Source organism: Saccostrea cucullata, unplaced genomic scaffold, assembly GCF_032062105.1.
Source record: "Saccostrea cucullata isolate Sc308-1 unplaced genomic scaffold, CSIRO_AGI_Scuc_v1 ctg1666, whole genome shotgun sequence".
Taxonomy (NCBI): Eukaryota; Metazoa; Mollusca; class Bivalvia; order Ostreida; family Ostreidae; genus Saccostrea; species Saccostrea cuccullata.
Genome location: NW_026923065.1, coordinates 89,453 through 113,382, shown reverse-complemented (window position 1 = coordinate 113,382; position 23,930 = coordinate 89,453). Strand labels below are relative to the sequence as shown.

Sequence of the window (23,930 nt, the reverse complement as noted above, 5' to 3'; positions counted from 1 at the left end):
ATTTTAATATATCGGTATTTCTTGATATCTCCAAGGTCAAGATTATTGGTATCTAATGAAAGGTCCTGCCACAAAAAATACATATGTGAAATATGGAAACACTAGCCCCAACCCTTCAAAAGTTATGGTCAAGGTTACCAATTTTGAAATGTAGGTCAAACTCCAAGGTCAGGGACAAAGGGTCAGATTTTGTGGTACCCAAGGAAAGGTCTTGTCACAAGGATGATATATATAAAGTATGAATGCACTTACCCTAATCCTTTTAGAGTTATAGTCAAGGTTTGTTTTTTAAAAGTGGGTCAAACTCCAATGTCAAAGTCAAAGGGTCAAATTTCTTGGTATCCAATGAATGGACTTCTCACAGGAATTACATATATGTAAGTATGGAAGCACTATCCCTTACCTTTCAAAGGTATTGCCATGGTTAATTTTTTTTTCTCAAGGATGGAAATCTCCAAGGTCAAGGTCAAAAGGACATATAGTTGTTGGTATCCAATGAAAGTTCTTTCAACAAAAAATATATATGCATGTGAAGTAAAAATGTCCTGGTATTATCAGTTCCAAAGATTTGGCTAAAGGAAAAGTTTGGATTTTTTGTGTTTAAGTGGGTCAAATTCCAAGGTCAAAGTCAATTTTGGTGATACTCAAAGAAAGGTCTTGTCACAAGGAATACACATGTGAAATATGAAAGTCATATCTCTGCTAAATCAAAAGTTATGGGCACGGTTAAAGTTTTTGCGGATAAGCAGACAAACAGAGAGACAGTTAGACAGACAATTAGACAGACGGACACGAAAAAAACTATATACCCCCGAAACTTCGTTTACAGGGGCACAAAAATATTAGTGATGTAGCAAATAGTGGTGAAATGTAACTAAAGACCAAGTAATGTTAGATAGATATTTATTTGGTATACTACATATACATTGTTACAATGCAATATTGACAAAATTGACAATATAAATTTATTATATATATAAAAGTTGGCACTAAACAATGGAATAAATATAAAATATCGGAATCAATCCGTTTTTGAAAGACATGACTTTATTTATATATGATTCACATTTATTCACATTAGTATACCAAGGATAACCCATGAAAGCCAGTGGCTTATTTCCAAAGGGGTCCTTATACTCAAACTTGAATCTTAATTAGATGTTAAATAATATAAACAGATATATATAAATACTATAATTAAAATACGGGATCAAGTTGACAACATAGATATCCTTAAAAATGAAGTGTATTATGAAAGTATACCAAATATTCCCATGATTGTAATTGTAATAATAATAAAAAACTAATAAAACACAACTTGACTTTTACACTGGGCAATTCCTCTTTCTAATAAAAATTTCTTGACATTTTTTTTTAAAGCAAAATTATTTCAAGTATTTAAAACAGGTTTAATTTCTGCTGGTAACATGTTCCAGTCTTTGATTCCATTAAAATAAAATGATTCAGATTGTTTTTGCTTAATTAATGGTACAACAAAATCTGCATTTGAGACTGATCTAATATGATAGCTGCTAAAATTTGACCGAAGTGTAAAATTTTCATTAAGATAAGAAGGGGCTTTTCCTTGAAAAATATTAAAAACATGGTTGAGTCTAAGCGGAGAAATTCTATCTTGAATATTTAATAAATTTAGTTGACTAAGTATTTCGTAATACACGGATGCCTGTGGTCCTAAATTCAAAATAAATCGAACCATCTTGTTTTGACAAATTTGTAACTTTTTCTTTAAAGTTTTGGATAACCCTGCATACCAAGCACTACAGGCGTAATCAATATAACATTGTATTAATGCTGAACACAGAGTCATTTTACAAAAAGTATCTAAAAACCGGGCTTGTCGGTACAGAAATCGCAATCTATTATTTACTTTCTAGACAATAGATTCAACAATGAATTCACCACTTAAACATTTGTCGATCAAAACTCCAAGATATTTAACTTTTTCTTTACAATCAATGTTATGGTCATTACATACAACCTGGAATTTTTCACCATTTTGAAGCTTTCTTCTTGAACCAAATAAAATGCATTCAGTTTTACCTAGATGTAACGATAGTTTATTATCTACAAGCCAGTGCGAAATCTGATCTAAAACTTTACTAAGCTTTTCTGATATAAAATCAGGATCTTTATGTGCAAATAAAATAGCACTGTCATCAGCGTATAAAATAAGTTTACAATCTGCATCAACACTAGTTACCATGTCATTAACGTAAATTAAAAATAATAAAGGTCCTAGAATACTGCCCTGAGGTACACCACATGTGATAATACCAGCATCTGATGAAATTCCATTGCTGTGAACAAACTGTTTTCTTTCAGACAAATAAGATAAAAACCAATCAACAGATTGCACACCAATAGCTTTTAGTTTTTTACAAAGTATATCATGGTCAACAGTGTCAAATGCCTTTTGCAGATCAAGCATAACCTTTCCAGTATATAATCCCTCTGCAGTATTATCTCTAATAAAATCAAATAAATGTATCAAACAAGATTCAGTGGAGTACTTACTTCTAAAACCAGATTGAAACTCATAAAAAATAATATTACGATCTAAGAATTTTGAAAGTTGCATATGAACAGATCTCTCTAAAATTTTTGAAACAATACTAAGAATACTAACCGGTCTATAATTACCTACTTCTAGTGAACTGTTCTTTTTGTGAATATGTTTCACCCTAGCTGTTTTCATATCTTCAGGAACAGTGGAAGAGGAAATGGATAAATTAACAATATATGTTATAGGAATCTTTAGAAAATCAGCTCCATCACGAATGAACCTAGATGGAAAATCATCAAGCCCCATACTTTTAAAAGGGTTCAGTTTTAAAGGCTCTTTGTATACAAAACATTCATTGACTGTTTTCAGAGTAAAAAGATTATCATTTTTTGAATAAAAAGATTTAAAACGTTCACTACCCACACTAAAAATATTTAAAGGTGTGGGGAGTTCGCTTACCAGTGAAGCTGCAATATTAACAAAAAAATCATTAAAATGATTTGCAACAGATTTTGGTTCATGAAAAATATCATCATTAAATTTTTAAACAGACATTCCTACTGGCCTGACTTTTATTTTTAAACCCAAGGTCTATAGGCTCTGCCATAAATTTTTCGGGTTATTTTTGTTTTCTTCGATTTTACTAGAGATGTATTCTGTCCTTGCAACTTTAACGTCCCTTTGTATTGTATTTCTAATTCTGCAGTAGCTTATGTAATGCTCTTCCTGTTTTGTTTTCCTGTATGTATATAGTAAAGAATCTCTTTCTCTGATCTTTTCGAGGATGGACGATGTTATCCATGGTTCAGTTCGTTGTTTTAATCTAATTTCTTTAACTTGGGCTACTTCATCTAAGACCATTTTGAAAGTATGTTGAAAAGCCCTCCATGCTTGATTGACAAATGTAGAGAAACTTTGTGTCCAATCTGCTTCAAGTAATCTGGTCATAAAAATTTCAGGGTTATAATTTTTTAAAGTGCGTATAGTAATAGATTGATGTGATTTGAAATGACCTTTCGAGATCCTCCTTGAACAAAATATAGCACAATGATCACTAAGACCAATGGATATGGTTCCAAACTAAGAAATATTTTCTTTTCTGTTGGTGATGATATGGTCAATTATAGTTGATGATGATTCTGTTGTTCTAGTGGGTTCGTTGATAATCTTGTTAAGGTCAAAAAGATTCAAGACATCTTTATATGCTTTAAGAATCCTATTCGTATTGGAAATTTTAAAATCTATGTTAAAATCTCCTAAAATGTAGGTTTCACAGTCGCGTCGTAGCATTTGAAGACTCTGTTCAAAATACTCTAGAACATTGGACTGGCAAGGTGGTCTGTAGCACACTCCAATCTGAATTGGTTTAGTCTAGATTGACCCAGATTGACTCTTGGTCCTTACCGTTGTTTATACCTTCCAGATGGGTGAAGGCATATTTGTTGTGTATATATAAACAGACACCACCCCCTTTTTTATTCCTATCACGTCGAAAAAATAACCTTCAATGTTAATTTCACCATCAAAAACTGAATGATCTAACCATGTCTCACTAACTGCTATGACTGAGGCTTTCGATTTTGTAGCAAAAATTCGTAGTTCTGAAATTTTTTGTAATAAGGACCTCACGTTTAAATGTACAAAATGCATTCCTTTCTGATTGAAGCACTGGTAGTGAGATTCGTCAATATTGGAGGGTATGTTGACGTTTGTTGGCCCTGGGTTTGAGTGAATATCTCCACATAACATAATAAGAGAGACGATACAAGAACAGTTATTTCGTTCAATATTTGGAGTAAAGTGTAATGTTATTACTTATATACACAAAGTGTAATGTTATTACTTATATACACAAAGTGTAATGTTATTACTTATATACACAAATTTAAGTAAATATAAATTACTAAGTAAAACTCTTTATTGTGTAAGTAAAACAATTCTTTAAAATACAAAAATCAAGTAAAACATTTGAATTTTATAATTGACATATATTTCAGTAATTGATTTAAAATTTTAAGTAAATGCTAAGTAATTATCTATTAATTATCTTTTTTTATTTCAAGTAAAAAATGACTACTAAGTAAAACTTTTTTTAGAGTGTAGCTGCCGACCGGTCACACCCGACGAATGTTCCTTGTCATGATCGAGAAATATCGGAAAATCCGTCGTCATTTCAGTGAATAAATGATATACTAATAAATAAGTATGAAAAACGTAAGTTAACATTTGACTCAATGATAAATTGTATTTGTTGAAAAGGTCATTGCATCGACAAACCACTTGTTTCAACAACTTGTTTGTCAATAATTTACCTTGTTTTAGGAATTGTTCATATGTAGAGCAAGCTCTTGCCTATCAAATCAACTGAGATATATAAGCTCCGTATGCAGGTAATGAAGGTAAATTGCTGCATAAGTAAGGGAAGCTGACGATAGAATGTTCAACTTTCCTTTGGGTACCAACAATTTTGACCTTGACCTCTGAAGTTTGACATGCATTTGAGAGAATTCAACCCTCGTCATAAGCTGCAATACGGGGGCATCAGTGTTTCACAAATACATCTTGTTTTACTTTAAAACTGAGATGGATAAAAAAAGCAATTTTTTAAGAAATAACTGAGTTAAGAATTCTTAGTTGATAGTCGGTATGCTCAACCGATAGTCAAACAACTCGAATATTCGTTGACATCCCTACATTATCAAGTGATTTTAGCAGCAGTTAGCTATTTCTATAAGGTTAAAGTAAGATCAAAACTTTACGTCATCTCTGAATTTGTGACTTCATATGTGAATTGGCGTACAATGAATTTTAACATATTTCCTAACAGAAAAATCGAAACCCTAAGAATATACTATGCTTGTTCTCCAGCTTAAGAAGATAAGCATGGTTCTCAAGCTTGATAGAGAGAGAGAGGAAAGAGAGACAGAGAGAGAGATTTTAATGTATTTATAAAGTAAACATGCTTACTTTGAGATCTGAAATACAATTCGTTAACGACGATCTACGTAAGTCTGAGATATGCTTTTGGCAGGTCTGAAACGCTACAGACTTCTCAAATTCCGCCAGACAAGTATTTCTTGCTTCTCCTTCTGACATCACTGTTTGTCTTTTGTACCTCTGGAATAAAATAACATTTCATTATTTTTCATATAATTCTATTGTTCGTGTATTCTTATAACGGCTAATGGCTAAACTTCGAAGTTCTGTATTACGCTTACTTATAAAGGAAAGGCATAATATATGATTCTGGCACTACTTCTATTTGAACTTATTAAATATTCTTTGTACCCAAAACTAGCCTTGCGACTGATAAATTTATTATTTTATGCTTAACGTCCCTCCCGAGAATTTTTCACTCTTATGGAGACACCACCACTTGTCGGTAGAGATCTGCAAATTCTCACCAATACTTGGAGCAGGGAGGGATCTTTTTCGTGCCAACACCTACTGCGACATGGGACTTCGGTTTATACGGTCTTATCTTATCCTAAGGACGAATCTCAACGCCTTACAGTGGAATTGGAACCCGCGACGTAAAGATCAACTCCTTACTTTGCAATTCTAGAGCAGACCCTCTTATCACGCGGGCGACAGCCGTTCGAAAAGCAAATTGAGCGCATGATCCGTGAACAAAAGGTCAGGGATTTAAACCAAAGCCGTGACCTAATCGATTAAAAATAGAAAGCAACTGTTCATTCAGAAATCGCTAGGCATCTGAAGTGAAATTAATGGATTCTTCGTGAGATCTTAAAAAGTGAGGCTCCATGTCACGACAGTTGTTGGCACGATAAAGATCCCTCAGGGCTCATTTGTCTACATTTGAAGTCCTTTAATTTTATATGGTGAATTTTCTTTATGAATGCAAAAGTGTACTATTCGACATAAAACAACATACGAGGGCTGTTCAATAAATAGTGTCCTCGGTGCTCAGAAAGAAGGAAAAGACGCTTGCTTTTCATTGATTTAGTTTTAATAATTTAACTGAATATTTTTTTTTCAATTGAAACCCATGTCAATATGAATTTCATCCAACTTCTGATTGTTTTTAGAACTCATTTTTGGGTATGACCCTTAGTGTTGTGTTTGGATATTTTAAGTGCATTAATAAACAAACCAGTGAACTGTTTACATTAACTTTATTATGGTTTCGGACATTGGCTATCAATCCCAGGAATATCGAATTGCATGCTCAGGTTTATACACTGTACATATGTTTGTATCTTTAGTCTAGAATAAAATGCTAATCGTTATAGATGCCTTCTAGTCTCATTTAGTACAACACAAAATTGGCGACGAGGATTTTACAATGGCTGGATATATTGGAAAGATAGAAGCGTTTGATGACACTGTTGATTCTTGGACAGCGTATACTGAACGTTTAGAGCAGTATTTTGAAGTGAATGGAATTACAGGTGGCAAACGTGTCCCTGCGCTCCTCAGTTTAATTGGAGGAAAAACTTATGCGTTACTGAGGAATCTCACAACACCAGATAAACCAAAGGACAAGAGCTTTAACGAAATTGTCAAGGTTCTTAAAGATCATCTATCACCTAAACCGTTGGTAATAGCGGAACGATTTCGTTTCCACAAAAGAGAGCAAAAAGAAGGTGAAAGTGTTAATGAATATGTCGCACAAATCAGGAAACTTTCTGAATATTGTGACTTTCAAGATCTAAACAACACACTAAGAGACAGATTTGTGTGCGGACTCCGAGATGAACAAACTCAGAAGAAATTACTGTCCGTGCAGGGGCTCACCCTGGATAAGGCAATCCAAATAGCGGTCGCTATGGAAATTGCATCAAAAGACGTCTTGGAATTGCAGGGAAAAAGTCGCGAGTCTGGTGTCAACAAATTAAAATTCCAGAAATCGAAAGCAAGGTTTGAAAAACCGAAAAGTGGGAATTGTTACCGATGTAACAAAAGTGGCCACAGAGCAGAAGAATGCAGATTCAAAGATGCAACATGTCACAAATGTAAGAAGAAAGGACATATAAAGGCGGCATGTCGTGCAAAGGATAAGTCCTTCCCGAAGAAAGTACATGCAGTGGATGAAGACGGCTGTTGTGACTTAGGGTTGTACTCTGTGCATACCGGGAAAAGGAACGAAATTATGGTGGACGTGTGTATTGACGAAAAAAAGGTCAATATGGAAGTCGACACCGGTTCTGCGCTATCCATTGTTCCCGAAAAAGTTTTTACAGAGCTGTTTCCCAACAGAAAACTGAAGGACACAAGTGTAACCTTAATAACTTACTCCGGAGAAAAACTGAAACCTCTTGGAGTAACTGACGTAAAAGTCGTGTACAGAGATCAACAAGAGAAATAAGAACTGTATGTTGTTTCCGAGGGAAAAGCGATACTTTTCGGGCGTGAATGGCTACGAAAAATCAAATTGGATTGGAGTTCCCTAAACAACATTACACTTGATAACAACGAATTATCACAGAAGTTGGAGAAAATTCTTGATAAACACAGTGCCGTGTTTACAATGGAAACTGGATCCGTCAATGGAATTAAGGCGAATCTCATCATGAAGGAAAACGCTAAACCAGTATTTGTGAAAGCAAGATCGCTTGCTTACGCGCTGAAACCCAAAGCTGAAAAAGAGTTAGAACGACTTGAAAGTGAGAATATCATTAATAAAGTGCCGACAAGTGAATGGGCCACGCCAATTGTGCCGATAGTTAAGAGATCAGGTGATATCCGAATTTGTGGGGATTTCAAGGTTACGATAAATCCGCAACTTGAAATAGAGCAATACCCCTTGCCTCGCATCGAGGACATATTCGCTTCGTTAGCCGGTGGACAGAAATTCTCAAAGATTGATCTAAAGAATGCATATTTGCAACTAGAAGTAGAAGAGGAATCAAAGAAGTTTCTTACAATCAACACGCATCGAGGATTGTACCGTTACAACCGACTTCTATTCGGGGTAGCGTCAGCACCTGCGATATGGCAGCGCACTATTGACACAATATTGCAAGGATAAAATGGAGTTCAGTGTATTCTGGATGATATGGTTATAACGGGTAGGAATGATGCAGAACATTTGGAAAACTTACGTCAAGTTCTACAGAGACTTGAGGAATATAACTTGAGAGCGAAAAAATCCAAGTGTCACTTCTTCAAAGATCAAATCGAGTATTGTGGTCATTTAATTGACAAACAAGGATTACACAAGACCAAGGATAAAATTAAAGCCGTGTTGGATACCCCGGAGCCAACCAACACCACCCAACTCCGTGCATTTCTAGGGCTCGTGAATTACTATCACAAATTCCTTCCGAACCTATCATCCGTTGCACACCCGTTGCACAAACTCCTGGAAAAGGATGTCAAATGGCAGTGGACCAAAGAATGTCAGGAAGCGTTAGAGGAAGCAAAAGGGTTGGTAACCTCTGATCAAGTATTATGTCACTATGATCCAAACTTACCAATCAGGCTAGCGTGTGATGCGTCACCTTTCGGATTAGGGGCAGTATTGTCACACGTGATGAAGGACGGGACGGAGCACCCAATCGCGTTCGCTTCAAGAACTTTGAATAAAGCTGAGAGAAATTACAGTCAAATTGACAAGGAAGCTCTAGGTATTGTCTTTGGAGTGAAGAAATTCCACACTTATCTGTATGGTCGCGAATTTACCTTGATAACCGATCATCAGCCGTTAGTGTCAATTTTCAATCCTAGGAAAGGAATTTCAGTAACCTCCGCAGCGCGAATGCAGAGACATGCTATATTTTTGAGTGGATATACATACCACATTGAATATCGCAATACCAAGCGCCACACGAATGCAGACGGACTGTCAAGAATTCCCCAAGAAAAGGAGGAACTTGAGGCCGAGGAATTAACTGATGTGGCAGATATGTTCACACTCAGTCAAATGGAACAAATATCATGTCTTACGCACCAAGAAATTAGAAGAGAAACGTCTAAAGACAAATGTTTGTCAAAGGTGTACGACTGCATTGTTAATGGTTGGACTGAAAACGAGCATCCAAACCTAAATGCGTACTTTAATAGAAAGAATGAATTGACTGTGAGTCAAGGCTGCATCATGTGGGGATGCAGAGTTATCATTCCACAACGATTTCGGGAAAGAGTACTTGAAATGTTCCATTCAGCTCACCCTGGAATTGTGCGAATGAAACTTCTGACGAGAAGCTACGTTTGGTGGCCAGGAATCGATTTTAAAATCGAAAAGCTTGTAAAAGGTTGTGCTGGATGCCAGAAACATCGCCAAAATCCGAAAATAGCGCCCTTACATCCATGGGAATGGCCGTCAGCGCCGTGGAAACGTATCCACATTGATTTCGCAGGACCATTTTTAGGACACATGTTTCTTATTGTCGTGGACGCACATTCAAAATGGCCAGAAGTTATTCCTATGCAGACAACCACGTCAACCAAAACGATTATTACTTTGCGTAATATCTTTGCACGAAACGGATTACCTGAGCAGCTTGTTTCCGACAATGGCCCACAATTTGTGTCTGAAGAATTTCAAAAATTTATGAAACTAAACGGAATAAACCATATCCGATCAGCACCCTATCATCCTGCAACAAATGGTCTGGCAGAACGTTTTGTTCAAACCTTTAAACAAGGAATGAAAGCCATGGATAAAGAAAATGCGGACATTCATAAGAAGTTAGCAAATTTTCTTCTTACGTACCGTAACACACCTCACGCCACAACAAATGAAACACCAGCGATGTTATTCATGGGGAGAAACCTTAGATGCCGTTTTGGCATCATCAAACCTGACCTGGGACGAACTGTAAATGATAAACAAATGAAAACTGCTATCACTACCAAAGCAGAGAAATTAAGAGAATTTAACACTGGACAGCACGTGGCCGTTAGAGATTACCGCGGGAAGGAGAAATGGACCAGCGGAGAAATCATTCAGCGCAAAGGACCGTTGAATTACGAAATTAAAACACAAGCAGGAGGAATTTGGAAGCGACACGCCGACCAAATCAGAGATGCCGATTTCAAGGCCGATTCCGAGGAAAATTCCGATGCGGTAATACCAATTATCGACGATAAAGCAGCTGACAGTGAAGCAGGCGAGACGTCTGACCAATCACCGCCGATAATTAATGCGCCGCCCGAACGAAGATATTTGCTGCGAACCAGGAAGCCCGTGGTCAAATTAAATTTGTGAATGGTTATTTGTGTAGCACCGTATGGTTAATAATAATTCCCATGACAGCAATAACTTAGCAGTGGTTGTAGTGCGCGTAGAAACAGAAGTTTCTTTTGCAACCATATTAGTTTTGTAAATAATAGATATGTAGTAAAAGTTATTTGTTGTATATCTTTACAAATTATTTCTTCTTAAGTATTTTCAAAATTAAAGGTTAAATTTCAATATTATTTTATCTACGTAAAAAAATAAGAAGGGAGGAAATGTTGTGTTTGGATATTTTAAGTGCATTAATAAACAAACCAGTGAACTGTTTACATTAACTTTATTATGGTTTCGGACATTGGCTATCAATCCCAGGAATATCGAATTGCATGCTCAGATTTATACACTGTACATATGTTTGTATCTTTAGTCTAGAATAAAATGCTAATCGTTATAGATGCCTTCTAGTCTCATTTAGTGCAACACAAAACTTAGTATACTAGAAAATGGCAGATCTTATGATTTCCTGGACTAGCTTTATTCTGAAATGTGTTTTTTTTTTAAGTTTGAAAAATGAAACAAGTCATAAGGCAAAAGATCTGACGAATAAATGTGTGAAAGAAATCATTTTCTGTTTATCCCAAAAACTCCTTTACTCTTTATGGCGTGCCGGTTTGGAAGCTTTCATGAAGAAATTTTATGTAGTGGATTCCTGATTCTGGTTCCCTCCTCTCATTAACCTTTCGATTTTTTTCAAAACATTTGCTTTCTAGACTCTTCCATAAATTGAACCGCCTCCCCGAATATGAATTTTAACAACGAGACCACTAATATTTAAAAAAAATTGCATATAAAACTGTCTTTGTGCTCTTGCAATTCTTTGATCTTCTCAGACCTTTGCTGTTTTTTGTCAAGTATTTCTTGTTTTAAATTTTGTTTCGACGGCTTTAAGCAATAGATTCAAGTTTTATTATCTGTTTGAATTTTAAACAAACTTGGATAGCTACAATTTGTCAATTTTTAAAATATTTGTTTAGATATTCTTACATGCTATCATTTTCACTCATTTTCAAAACATTTTTTTACTGTCAAACGTTTCTTTGAAACAGTGTGAATTACTCCCAAAATGATGTCTATCAAGTTTGCTATATGTTTTAAAGTCAATCATACATCATCAGTGATTATTTGTTGAAAATTCGCAGACAGTACATGAGTTGTTATAATTTTTGTTGGCAAGGACGGTATCCATTTTTGATGCCAATTATCTTTTTTTTTTATGAATCAAAACCACCTGCTCATTTGTCCATAAAACAGACATTGGTTGCCGTAAATGTTACATATTTCATTGCATATTTCTTTTGGATTTTTCACGATTTTAACTGCAGTTTGTATGAAGTGTTTGATCTAGTTACACTCTAGTTTACTGATTCTTTACAATTCATTTTACATGCAGTGTCTCGAATAGCCCTTGTTTTCCAGCTTCTCACAATGAAACTATGTGATGAAAAGTGGTCAAATAAAGTGTTATAAATTCATTGAAGATTCAACGAAAAAGTCAAGCTGAATGTCATATGACATCTTTATTGTATATAATACAGTTCAGGGCATTATTTATTGAACGGCCGTTGTTCAACGTGCAGGGAACTAAATTTGTTACGGTATCGATGCTGATTTGAATGATTCCTTTGCTTGCTAATTTAATGCGACTTATCCTTATCCTTCGTGTTTTATAATTAAGTAAATGCTACCGGAAGTAGGATCATGTAACCTTTACCTTAGATAGATATTTTTATTTCAGCATTGCCGTTTACAGCAATAAAATTAAGTGGCTTGTATAACTATTTAATCATAATATTTCAAAATGCAGTAATAGTATGAACAATTCATCCAGTTTTCTTTCCCTGTTTTCCCTTGATATATTCCCAGAGAACTTCTAACATTAAAGCTTTATGATAAAAGTATCAATTATTTTTTGTTAAATTCCCTTACTAATGTAACAAAATACCCATGAGAATATGGGATTTCTGTCTGCCAGTTTGATAAATACACCAGAGGCCCGTGTTACAAAAGAACTTACGACTAAGGCAAAAAACTTCAGATAATTGTAAAATTTTGCAAAATTAATAGTTCTCTTTGAAATTGTGTATGTAAAAAATATCTTATCACATTTTTTTTAATGAAGGATATGGAGATAACGAACAGTATTCAATCTCAAAGTTCATAAAATAATACAAAATCAGAGCAGAGCAAACACGGACCTTTGAAACATAAGTGGTGGGATCAGGTGCTTATAAGTTTAAATTGATTTTCGATATAATATTAATTAAAAAGTTATATGAAGAATTAAATTTGGTCCTAAGTCATAAGTCCTTTTGTAAAATAGGCCCCAGAGCATGAACAATTCCTAAAATAAGTTATTGACATACTAACTGATAAAAGAAGGATATATATAATTTTGTTAAAAGCCATTATTTCGCGAATTCTATGATTGATTCGATGACTTTGTTAGCAAGTACAGTATATCATTAGGTCGACTGCTGATGTTTTTCATACCAATTGTCAGATAATTTTTTATACATTGAAATGTCTACTACGAATTTTCTCGTGTGCCTGATCATGACGAGGAGCTCACGGCATTACAGTCAGTCCTAAAATGTATGCTTACTTCTGAATGGCACCTGATCCCTCCTCTTTATTTAAGATCCCAGTGTTTGCTTTGCTCCGAATTCGAATTGTTTCAATGGATTTTGCAGCTTTAATACTGTTTGTTACCCATATATTTCATTCAATAATGTTTCAACTATTAACATTTTAATCAGGGTTTTACCATGCAAAACTTTATTTCGCTTCTGTTCTTATGATATTAAAAAAAAAACCTTTACATCCAGTGTTCCAGAATTTGAACTTTCATCAAAACCAGTTTGTGAAAACAAGTGGGCGAGGTCCCGTTTACGTCGCCTTGATCCCTCATGGTCCAAGATGCAGAAGAATTTTTTTCCAGTGGCAAATTTACATTCTTTGAAAGTTCCATAATTGCAAATCGTTCTCCATATACCCGTCGTTGCATTTGTACAGGTACAAACTCGAGTCAGAGCTGTAGTTTTTGAAATAGCTTGCAGCTCATTGTATTGATTGTTGTTTTGATTGAACAGATTTTCGGTGGTGTTATCTACCCTTTCAACAAAAATATAAAAAAAATATTTAAGCACATTTTGATTATTATTCAAATAAACGATCGTATACTTACTATTAGATATTTTAATGCAAATGATTTATAAACAGAATTAAAGTGAACAAATTATGGCCGCATCTAAAAGCCGTTTACTTTGTAGTTATAAAAGACATATATTATCAGATTTAAGTTTAAACTTTTAAAAATAAATCTTACTGCCATGATGTTGGAAAGTCAGTTTTGTTCTTGTGTCTTCCCATGTTATCATTGTCCATGTTTCCATCCAAACTACCACACAAACCGCTAGTCCTGTTTACATCAGATGGCGAGGCTGTGATGTCTACATTCAGATACCAAACTTCCCGCCAGGAAGTAATTTTAATCATTACAATAGTTCCAGTCGGTAGTAGGACCTCCATTTGTATTAAAAAAATGTTTCAGAAAACATAAATTAGAAAGAAAAATAGCTATTTTGTTTCAGTTTTGAAATACTCATTTCAAAATATAATTATGCATTAAAAGGTTTTTATAGACTGTTCTGTCTCTCGTTTAATACAACAAATTAAAGTAAATATAACATTATCATAAGCTTTGTAGAAAATATTAGAATTATTAAAACAAAAAATGAGGGTTAAAGGTAATGACTCCATCTGAAGCTTAATTTCACCTATTGACGTAAAGATGAAAGGGTCAGTAAAAGATAAAGTTAAACACAAGTCAGCTGTTTATTATATAGCATTTAAAATGTTCCTAGACATCTTAGTTTGAATCTTTTAAGTTAAAACTTTTTCCCTGCTTTTACGATTTTACCCATAGAAATTTTCATAAAGTTAACCAATGTTAAGTAAGTTTTATTGGAAGAATAATAGTTTATAATGTGACATTCTGATATGATATGGATACAATATGTAGGACAGAAATTATTAAATGTTTAATACATACCACATATTTTTCATTTTATGCTTAGGTTGTGTTGTATGGGATTCACTTAACTTGAGGTTTTGTTAAGGTGAGGGATTAAGGTTCATATTTGGGAACAATGAATACTTTAGTCTGAATTAAATCAAATAATTGTTCAGATTATTTTTATGGGTTGGGTACCTCTGCACCCTTTACAACCACCCCACTCCAAATTATATATTCGCTAACATTATGTTAACCTAAGTGGATATCGATAGCAAGTGAAATAGCTTTTCAAAGCTATATGTATTTATTTGAAATTTCCCAGTCTATTTTTAAACCAATGTGGAAATCAACGTAACGTTGTATTTTTTCTACATTCATTTTGTTGGATTTCAGCAAATCAGAGAGACAAGAATTATTCAGTCATATACACATTATACTGATTTTTTAACCTTATCACAATCAGATGTATTCTTGTCTTAAAAAAGAAAGTAACGCTCTATGCTTCAAACTATGTTCCATTTGAATCTAATACTATTTTTTCTGGTTAAAATCACAATATGGTGAAATTAAGACCAGAGGGATATATCACCATAAATATCTCAGGACCGAAACACACACACTGTTAGGCTTTTCTTAAAAGTCTAAAACCGTACGTTTTGAAGGACATACGGCATCATATGCACACGCCAAAGCAAGACTTACAAGACCATAAAAATTTCCATCAATTCCACGTGTTTTTGAAGCATTACCAGTGTACATCATTTAAACAGAAGAATCGATTGAATACTTTGGAATAATATTACCGACCAGTGCGTTTATCATTCTTTATAATGAGGAGGAGGAGAACAGAAGCATTTGTTGGTGTTTTCATTATCTTATTCGAATATACTTTGTTTTCAATCTACCCTTGTGTATAGTTTGATAAGAATAGATTGATCATTGGATGAATATTTTTACTGGTTGAGTAGAAAATGTCTATGCTAAGTCTTGTATAAAGAATTAGAGCAGTTCTCTATTCATATACATGTCTGACTTGTACGGCGGGTATAAAAATGTATATATGAGTGTTTACTCGTTAAGGCTAGACGTTTCATGACTTATAAGGCAAGCCGTACCTTCTGTACCGACCCTTTAACAAACTCTCCTTGACGATTGGGAAAGATTGAGTTAACTTTAGTAATATAAAATAATTACCATGTAACGACGGTCTGTTAGCTTTGTTACCCTCAATACTTTGTCTTCACACAGTGGAAAGTTAATCAATTCTCTATTGTTTGTACAAATATCGATTGTGAAAATGTCTCGACCGGATCGCACGGCTACAGCACAGTTACATGTTACACCGGTATAACAGGAAAAGTGTTTTTCTTGAACCTAAAAAATAAAAAAAAAATCTAGGTTAATGATGACAGGGTGATCTAACTAAAATAAGCATAATGTTGAAAATGTATCTGTCAATATTCATATTCATTACAGCTTTGATACATTTTTAATCAACATATCGTAAAAAAAACCCCAGATACCTATTGCCCAAGATTTTCTCAATTCTTAAAAGCTTATTCAACAATTCAATATCCCGTGCTTTCAAAATTAGACATTGTGTATTTTTATTTGTATTGAGATTGTATTTAAGATTGAATACTGTTCGTTATTTCCATATCCTTCTTGTAAATGATATTCAAATTTAAAATTGTATTTACTCCGTACGATTAATTCCATTGTAAGTAAAGGTATAAGTTTATGAGAATATATTTAATGAAAAGTGAAAAGATAAGGATGATCTATCTCAATAAGAATACAATAATACAAATCGTAAAGAGAACTACGAAAAGGTAAATTTCTCTACACTAGTGTGTGCACTTGTATACTATTTTATATTTCACTGTCTTGTGAACAAATAAAGTGTTGTAACTCCTTATTTCAGGTTTCTTCAAAGGTCAACATGTCCCAAAATTTTTTTTATAATAAATCCAAAACTATGTGAGGTATAAAGTTCAAACGTTTTCAGTTTATAATTTTTTCATTGATTGACAGACAGAAAGTGTCACTTGATAAAAAATACTTGAAAAAAAATATCTAAACTTAGAAAAAAATCTTTTTTAAAATGCATATGATATTTTTTTCAGAAAATGCATCTTATTATTTCTGTGCTATAAGTGAAAACCATCACTGCAGAAACAAAATATGTTTATCAATGAAAAGCAAGTTGGACTTGGATAGCCTCTGGAAAGTTGTTTTCCCTGTTTATTTTGTCCAAATGTTAATACTTGAAAGCGAAAGTACATTGCAAATGGCGGATTTTATAGGGGTCTTGTCTTTATACTGTCATGCTTTCAATAACAGCCTTTCAGAGACCACTCACGTCCAACTTGACCTTCGATCAATGATAAACATATATTATTCCCGCAATGATGGTTTTCACAAAAAGGACAGAATCTCTCTTTAAATTTGCACATTTTCTGTTGTCACATTTACGGTGTTATTAAGGTCTTCCGTTTCCAACGGAAGACCTTCTACTGATTCTGTTGGTAAAGATTATTATTCTTTTTTTTCTTCTGCTTCCTAGACCGCAACTTTGAGGCCTCGTATCTCGCTCATTTCTCAACGGATTTCGCTCAAATTTTCAGACGTTATAGACGTTAATAAACTCTATCAGAATAATGTCTAAAATTTCAAAAAGCCACTTCCGGTTTTGAGTTATTTCCCTTTAAAGGAAAATTTATAGGCTTTCGTTTCCAGACAAAGGATCATAGACGGCTAAAGCTGGAGCAGAAATTCTACTGATTTTAGATAATAGAAGGATTGAAGTTGTGCACATCCGTTTTTGTTTTTCGATTTCTGTGTTCAAAATGGCGCTATATAGGGGGTCAAAAATTAGAACGCTTAAAAGAACCAAAAATTACTCATATTTTTCTTTTTATCTTCTAAACTAAAAATATTTTGTTAAAATATATAGAACATAATTTGTGCAGAATTAGAAGATCTTTCAAATGATATGTTGAAAAAAGGGCTGACCCCTAAATTAAGGGACCTAGAGGGGCCAAAAGTTTTTTCCAGATATCTCAAAAAGTATTGAGAATTTGTTATGCATCAAAGAAGCAAAGTTGTTCAAAATATCAAGCTTTATCTAATGCGGTCGTCAAAATACGTCCGGCGACGTCACTTCCGGTTTTGCATATTTTTGCCGTTTTTGACAGGTTTTCGGGTAACATGTCTCACTAGAAGCTTAAATATTAATTTTTCGTCCGTCGTCGTCACTTCCGGTCAAACCGGAAGTACCAAAAAAATGGCTTAATTTTGCTATACTTAACATAGATTTGGAGGATTAACCCATTTTCGGACTTCATTACTCTTTTTTTTAAATAAAAGTTGCTTCCGTCAAACAGGACGGAACAACGAGCTTTAAAAATTTACTGTATTTATTGTTCGAACTTTGTTCCGTGGTTTCTAACCGTTGTGTGGACAGACAAGAGCCAGAATACTATGTACAATAAGTTGTCTATATAAATGTAAAAACGTTTTTTGAGTTTTTCCTTATTTGGAGATCACTAGGGAAAGAACTCGCAACATGTGTTACAATTTTTTTCCAAAATTATTTTTTTTTAAAATAATTTATATTCTATGTAAGACACGCTGTTTTATTTGATTGGTTGTACAATGTATTAATTTAAGTATTTTATAAGCTTAAAATCATTTTTAGTCCATTAAACTTATAGTCATGAAATGATTGAAATAAAAGAAGTAGACTTTAATTATGTATATTATCTAAATACAAATTATCTAAATACAAATACGTGAAAAAGAATAAAACGCTTGCTTTTGTATTCAACTCGACATTTAGATTTATTATATAGCTAATAAATAGTCTCTAATAAATTACTTCAAAAAATCCAAAGAATTTTAGCGTTCAATATCTTGACGTTTTATTGAACGCTAACTTTGTATTACGTATATGAGTATGCCCGAAACATTCCGAATACGAGCGTTCAATATCGAACGCCCCGTTGTAAACAAAAAATGTCGTCTGGTCAAATTCTCAGAGCTAAATTAAAGAAAGGAAGTTGCATCTAGGTAAGATGTGTTTATTTTTCACACAAAAATGACATCAATTTGTTCTATGGTCGATTCAAAGACTTTTTTAGCAAACATAATTTATCATTAAGTTAGAACCTATGTCGAAAAAGTCTTTGTCTTTGAAAATTTTTCAAACTATTCAAAATGATAAATTAACACTAGCTTATCAATCAGTCAAAAGCACATGGCATGTTTCCTTGTTATTGAATGTAGTGCAGCCTGTGAAACATGGAATGGTAATTACATACTGCGACTACACATTTTCAGTCATTTTTAGGGGTACATGTCATAAAGAGAGTATGAAAAATCTCAAAAATATTTTTCTAAACATCGTCAGTCGTTGACTTTATTAACTAAAGAGTATACAACAGTATTTCTAAGTAATTAATTATTTTTCATTCCATTGACATAAAAGCTTAGTCCACATTTAAGAAACAAGAGGCCCGCGGGCCTTATAGGTCACCTGAGTATCATGTAACAACTTTCCAGCGATTGTATTTGGTTCGTGTTTTAAGCCAAAAGCCATGAAATTCACATATTTTGAAAGAGGCACCATTGCTTATCAAAGGGCAGATTTCAAAGCATTGATTTATTTTTAGTCAAAGTACCCCCTTGGTACCCCTGACCCAGCAGCTTTGAAATGATCTATTTTGAAAGAGGCCCCTTTCTTCATTATAAAGCCAGCATTTGTTTTATGTTTAGGTTTAGTTATGAACATGAGAATAAAAATGTTCAGAAGGAGAAGGAAATAAAATTTTTTTTTGATTAATCAATTATTAATATTTGTACATTCTTTTTTTTATGCTTTCCTAATAGGCTCCTTACCACTGGACACATAATTCTTACAAATAGAAAAGTAGAACATTTAATTGCTTATTTCATCATCTGCCAGTTTGGGCCAGTCATATAAATTTTGTGATGTTGATCAAAGTATATTTTAAAAAATCAATTCTTTAAAAGTCTTTCAATATATCTTCATTTTTTAAATATGTGTTAGGTGTATGTGTAGACATTGTTCTAAAATTTACTTGATGCCTAAAATTATAATTCCTATCATAAAACAGACAGGGATTATTGGGGAGTAGAGTCAACATTTTTTTCAATTAAGTGTAAAATGATTTTTCTGGCTGATACAAATGATACTACATGCCTGTATATATTCTTGCCTATAAATAGTTGATTTTTTTTTATTTCTTCAGGTTATTGTTTATTTCTTCCTCAAATGGTCACTTCACTTCTCCCATAGTTTTATTCATTTTCATCTGATGCATAAGCAACTCTTTTCTGAAGAATGATGCTTAGACTGTAAGCTAAAACAGAGACCTAAACAATGTCCCTGGCAATATGAAATAGCTACTCTCGTGTGTTTAAAATGATATAATTATCAAAAGTAATATAGTATAAGAGGTGAATTATAGAGATAGTGTAATACTTTCGAAACTTTTATCCTTTTATCTCATGCATAACTAGAAATCTCTTTCACAACTGAATTAACTCATGCACAAGTATTGTTATTTACTTCGAATATTTGTCAAATAATACACTATTCTAAATCCAACTCTCGGAGGATAGGATGCACTTGTTGCATACTCAGGGTGGACATTGCATTTTCAAGGTTAGTTGAGATCAACACGATTTCTAGTCGGCAAATACTATTTCATATCAGCGTTTTCGCTCTACCAGCCTTGCAAAATTAAAGAAAAATAAATCGCTCATGGAATCATATTCTTATGTTTTAATATAAATATCAATTATTGCCTTAATCGGTTCAATTTACTACCTGTGAACTGGAAATATTTGTATCAAATGCATAACCGGAAATCGATCTCTTGTGATTATATTACACAACTGCTGGTTGTGCAACTGATCAAATAGCAGGCGTTCTATGTGGTTCATAAAACACTGGGCTAGAAAAGATGAAACTTATCTGAAATCATCCTCAGGTAGTGTAGATTCAAGTTTGTTCAAATTATGACCCCCGGGGGTAGGGTAAGGAAAAAATGGCTGATCAAAATTTTACATAGGACTAGATATGGACTTTTTTTAGAATCGTCTCCTCAAATATTTCAAAGCCATAATTAGTGATATCTATGTGGAATCATCCTCATGTAGTGTAGATTCTAGTTTGTTCAAATCATAACCCTCAGAAATAAGGTTGGGCCACAATTGGGATCCAAGTTTTACATTTAACTATATTTTTAAAGTATAGTACTAGTATATATGGAAAAATTTTCAGGTAGTGTAGAATTGAATTTGTTCAAATCATAACCACGAGGATAGGGTGGGGACACAATGGTTGATCAAAGTTTGACATAGATAATTAACGGGAAAAATCCCAAGAACAGAAAAGCTATGTTTAGTAATATTGTCATGTAAGCATCCTCATGCATTGAAGATATAAATTTATTCAAATTATGGCCCTTTGGGGGTAGGGAGGGAAACAATGGGGAATCAAATTCAAATTATTATGAAGTTATATATAGGAAGAAAATGTTTTTAAAGAATCTTTTTATCAAGAACACCAAAGTCATATGGTGTATTAAATAATATGATGGCATAAGAGTTTTAGTTGGGTGTACGATATCCAATGAAAAGGACATTTTAAATTAGACAAAGATATTTCATGAAAATTTGTAAAAAAAAAAAAAAAAAAGAGAGAGAGAGAGAAAATGTAAAAAACAGATGATAGCATTTACAATAGACTAAAAGATTATGATAAACCAAGACTAAGTGAGAGGAAATCAGCAAGTTTATAGGGTCCAAATACTAAAGATGAAGTTTTATATTTTTTAAAAAACATGAAAAATGATAAAATTCCAGGACCGGATGGATTTACATGTGAGCTTTTTAAGTTTTTTTGGAAAGATATTGGTATTGTAATGAGTATTGAATAAGGCAATCGGCCTATACCATTCAAACGCTTGTGTGGCCTGTAATAATGGAAAAGTACAGGAGCCTGTCCATCCCTGTTTGAATGGTATAGCCCTTTGCTATATAAACGACTGCAGAGACAGTCTCGATCTCTCTCTCTTTCTGAAACCCACAGAAGAAGCAAGAAGCAGAATAGAAAATAAAAGGTAGTAATAAAAATTAGAAGTATTTAAAGGGGAAAAAAAAGATAAGGCTAGGGTACAGAGCACCGGTCTGTATTTAGCCAAGGAATTGAAGCAGAAGGTGTAGTAATCCTGAGTAAGGGTGAGGCACCGAGTGCTCAGTTCAATAGGAACTTGGTTACGGAACCAGGTGCAAGGAGCCCAGTCACAGAACCCGGTTACAAAGAACTAACCTCTAATTGTATCCTGCTGTTTCAATAAAAAAAGCCCAGGGACAAGCATCCCCTATAAATAACGAATAATCATTTGATTCTCCATATTAATTATAGGCTCAGATAGAGCCAGAAGAAAAATTTGTATATATATTTGACCCTGTATCTCCTGAAAATGCAATTTTCAGATGTAAATAGATTAGGAATCATTACGTGTATACCAAAAGCAGGAAAACCAAAAGAATTTTTAAAAAATTGGCGCCCCATTAGCCTTTTAAATGTTATTTATAAATTAGCATCTGGGTGTATAGCCGAACGAATAAAAAAGTTTTAAATAAATTAATACAGAAAGAGCAAACTGTATTTTTAAAGGGAAGATATATTGGAGAAAATATTAGATTGGTTTATGACATAATGGTTTATACAAAATACAATAAAATACCAGGACTTTTAATGCATATAGACTTTGAAAAAGCTTGTGATACTATATTGTTGAATTTTATTTATGAAACACTGATTTTTTCAATGTTGGACACTCAATTAAAAGCTGGATAAAGACATTTTACAACAATATTAAATCCTGTGTCATACAGAATGGGTTTATATCTAATAATATTTATCCAGAAAGGGGATGTAGACAGGGGGATCCTATATCCCCATATCTTTTCCTATTGTGTGCTGAAATTTTGGGCATTTTAATTCGGAAAAATAAAGACATACGTAGGGGTGATAAGGAAGCATACAAAAAATTCTACCTTGATTAAATCAGTGCTGCATTACGACGTCATAGCAGGCGAGATGACGTCAATTTTAAAACACAAGTTTTCGTAATATTGGTATTTAGAAATGATATTTAACTCTAAAAAATAAATAGAAACGTGTAAATATTAACAAAAATAAAAATGTTTTTATTTTGTTATGATGTATATGTCATTTTTATTAAAATCTACCACCGATGACGTCATATGTGTACATCAGGTAACTTTGGAATTGATCATGCCGTGAAAAGAGAATTTGGCTACGAGGGCTTGTACAAAGATACGTGAAATGGAAATGAAAAGCAAATATCGTGAATATTATGTGAAATTTATATGGAATTCAGTTAATTAAACAGGTATGCTAATTTATTTTAATCGACGATATTCTCTTTCGTAGACAGTCGGCGACAAACGTATCCCGGTCGGACTTTCCTATTTCATTTGTGACAAAAATAATGCAGCAGAACAACAATGAGCTGGATATTTCAAAACATAAGATTTTTACAGATGGAAAGTTTGCCTTCTGACAAACTTGGAAATTGCTGCTAGAATCCCGAGTTAAGTATGATTTTACGAAAAATCTCGGTTGATATGTATAAAATTCAAAACATAGGTTAAGGTTTTGTGCGAATGTGTGGAATAATTATTTTACTGATAGGACTGTGGGATTATAGCAGCACTTTTCAGGCAAAATAGATGTTTTTCGACTATATTATTTACTCAAAGAAATTATCAAACTCCAGGGTATTGTTGTTCCGTTACCCTTTTTATTAAGGAAAATTTCGCTATAAAAAGAAGTCACGTGACCCCTATGGCGATGGTGCACATCTTTGTTTTAGACACTCTTTTATCTGTATTCAATAGTTAATAACAGTTTATGTTAATCAGCGGTTTTGGTTATTTATCACACTAAATTTTCTTTAAAAAGTCCAAATTTTCCGAGAAATGATCTATATGCTTCCTAAACATACCCGTGTAAAAGGTGCAACAATAGATGGAGAAGAGTATAAGATTTCTCAATTTGCAGATGACACATAACTTATCTCTGATGTATCGCCTGAATCTATGGATGGAATTCTCTGAGAATTACT

The 23,930-nt window shown here is 33.5% G+C and overlaps 1 protein-coding gene across 2 annotated transcripts in view; it reads right to left on the bottom strand.

Moving 5' to 3' along the window:
* Window positions 1-23,930, bottom strand: part of LOC134263057 (uncharacterized) — a 111,559-nt gene that overhangs the window by 29,191 nt on the left and 58,438 nt on the right. The window contains exons 4-7 of one of the 2 annotated variants that reach the window (XM_062745361.1): window positions 15,937-16,116; window positions 14,053-14,249; window positions 13,541-13,838; window positions 5,492-5,641 (exon numbers count right to left, since the gene is read on the bottom strand). In XM_062745361.1, coding sequence (XP_062601345.1) covers window positions 5,492-5,641; window positions 13,541-13,838; window positions 14,053-14,249; window positions 15,937-16,116 — 825 coding nt within the window. The remainder of the gene's footprint in view (window positions 1-5,491; window positions 5,642-13,540; window positions 13,839-14,052; window positions 14,250-15,936; window positions 16,117-23,930) is intronic. The other variant, XM_062745362.1, reaches the window with a different exon arrangement.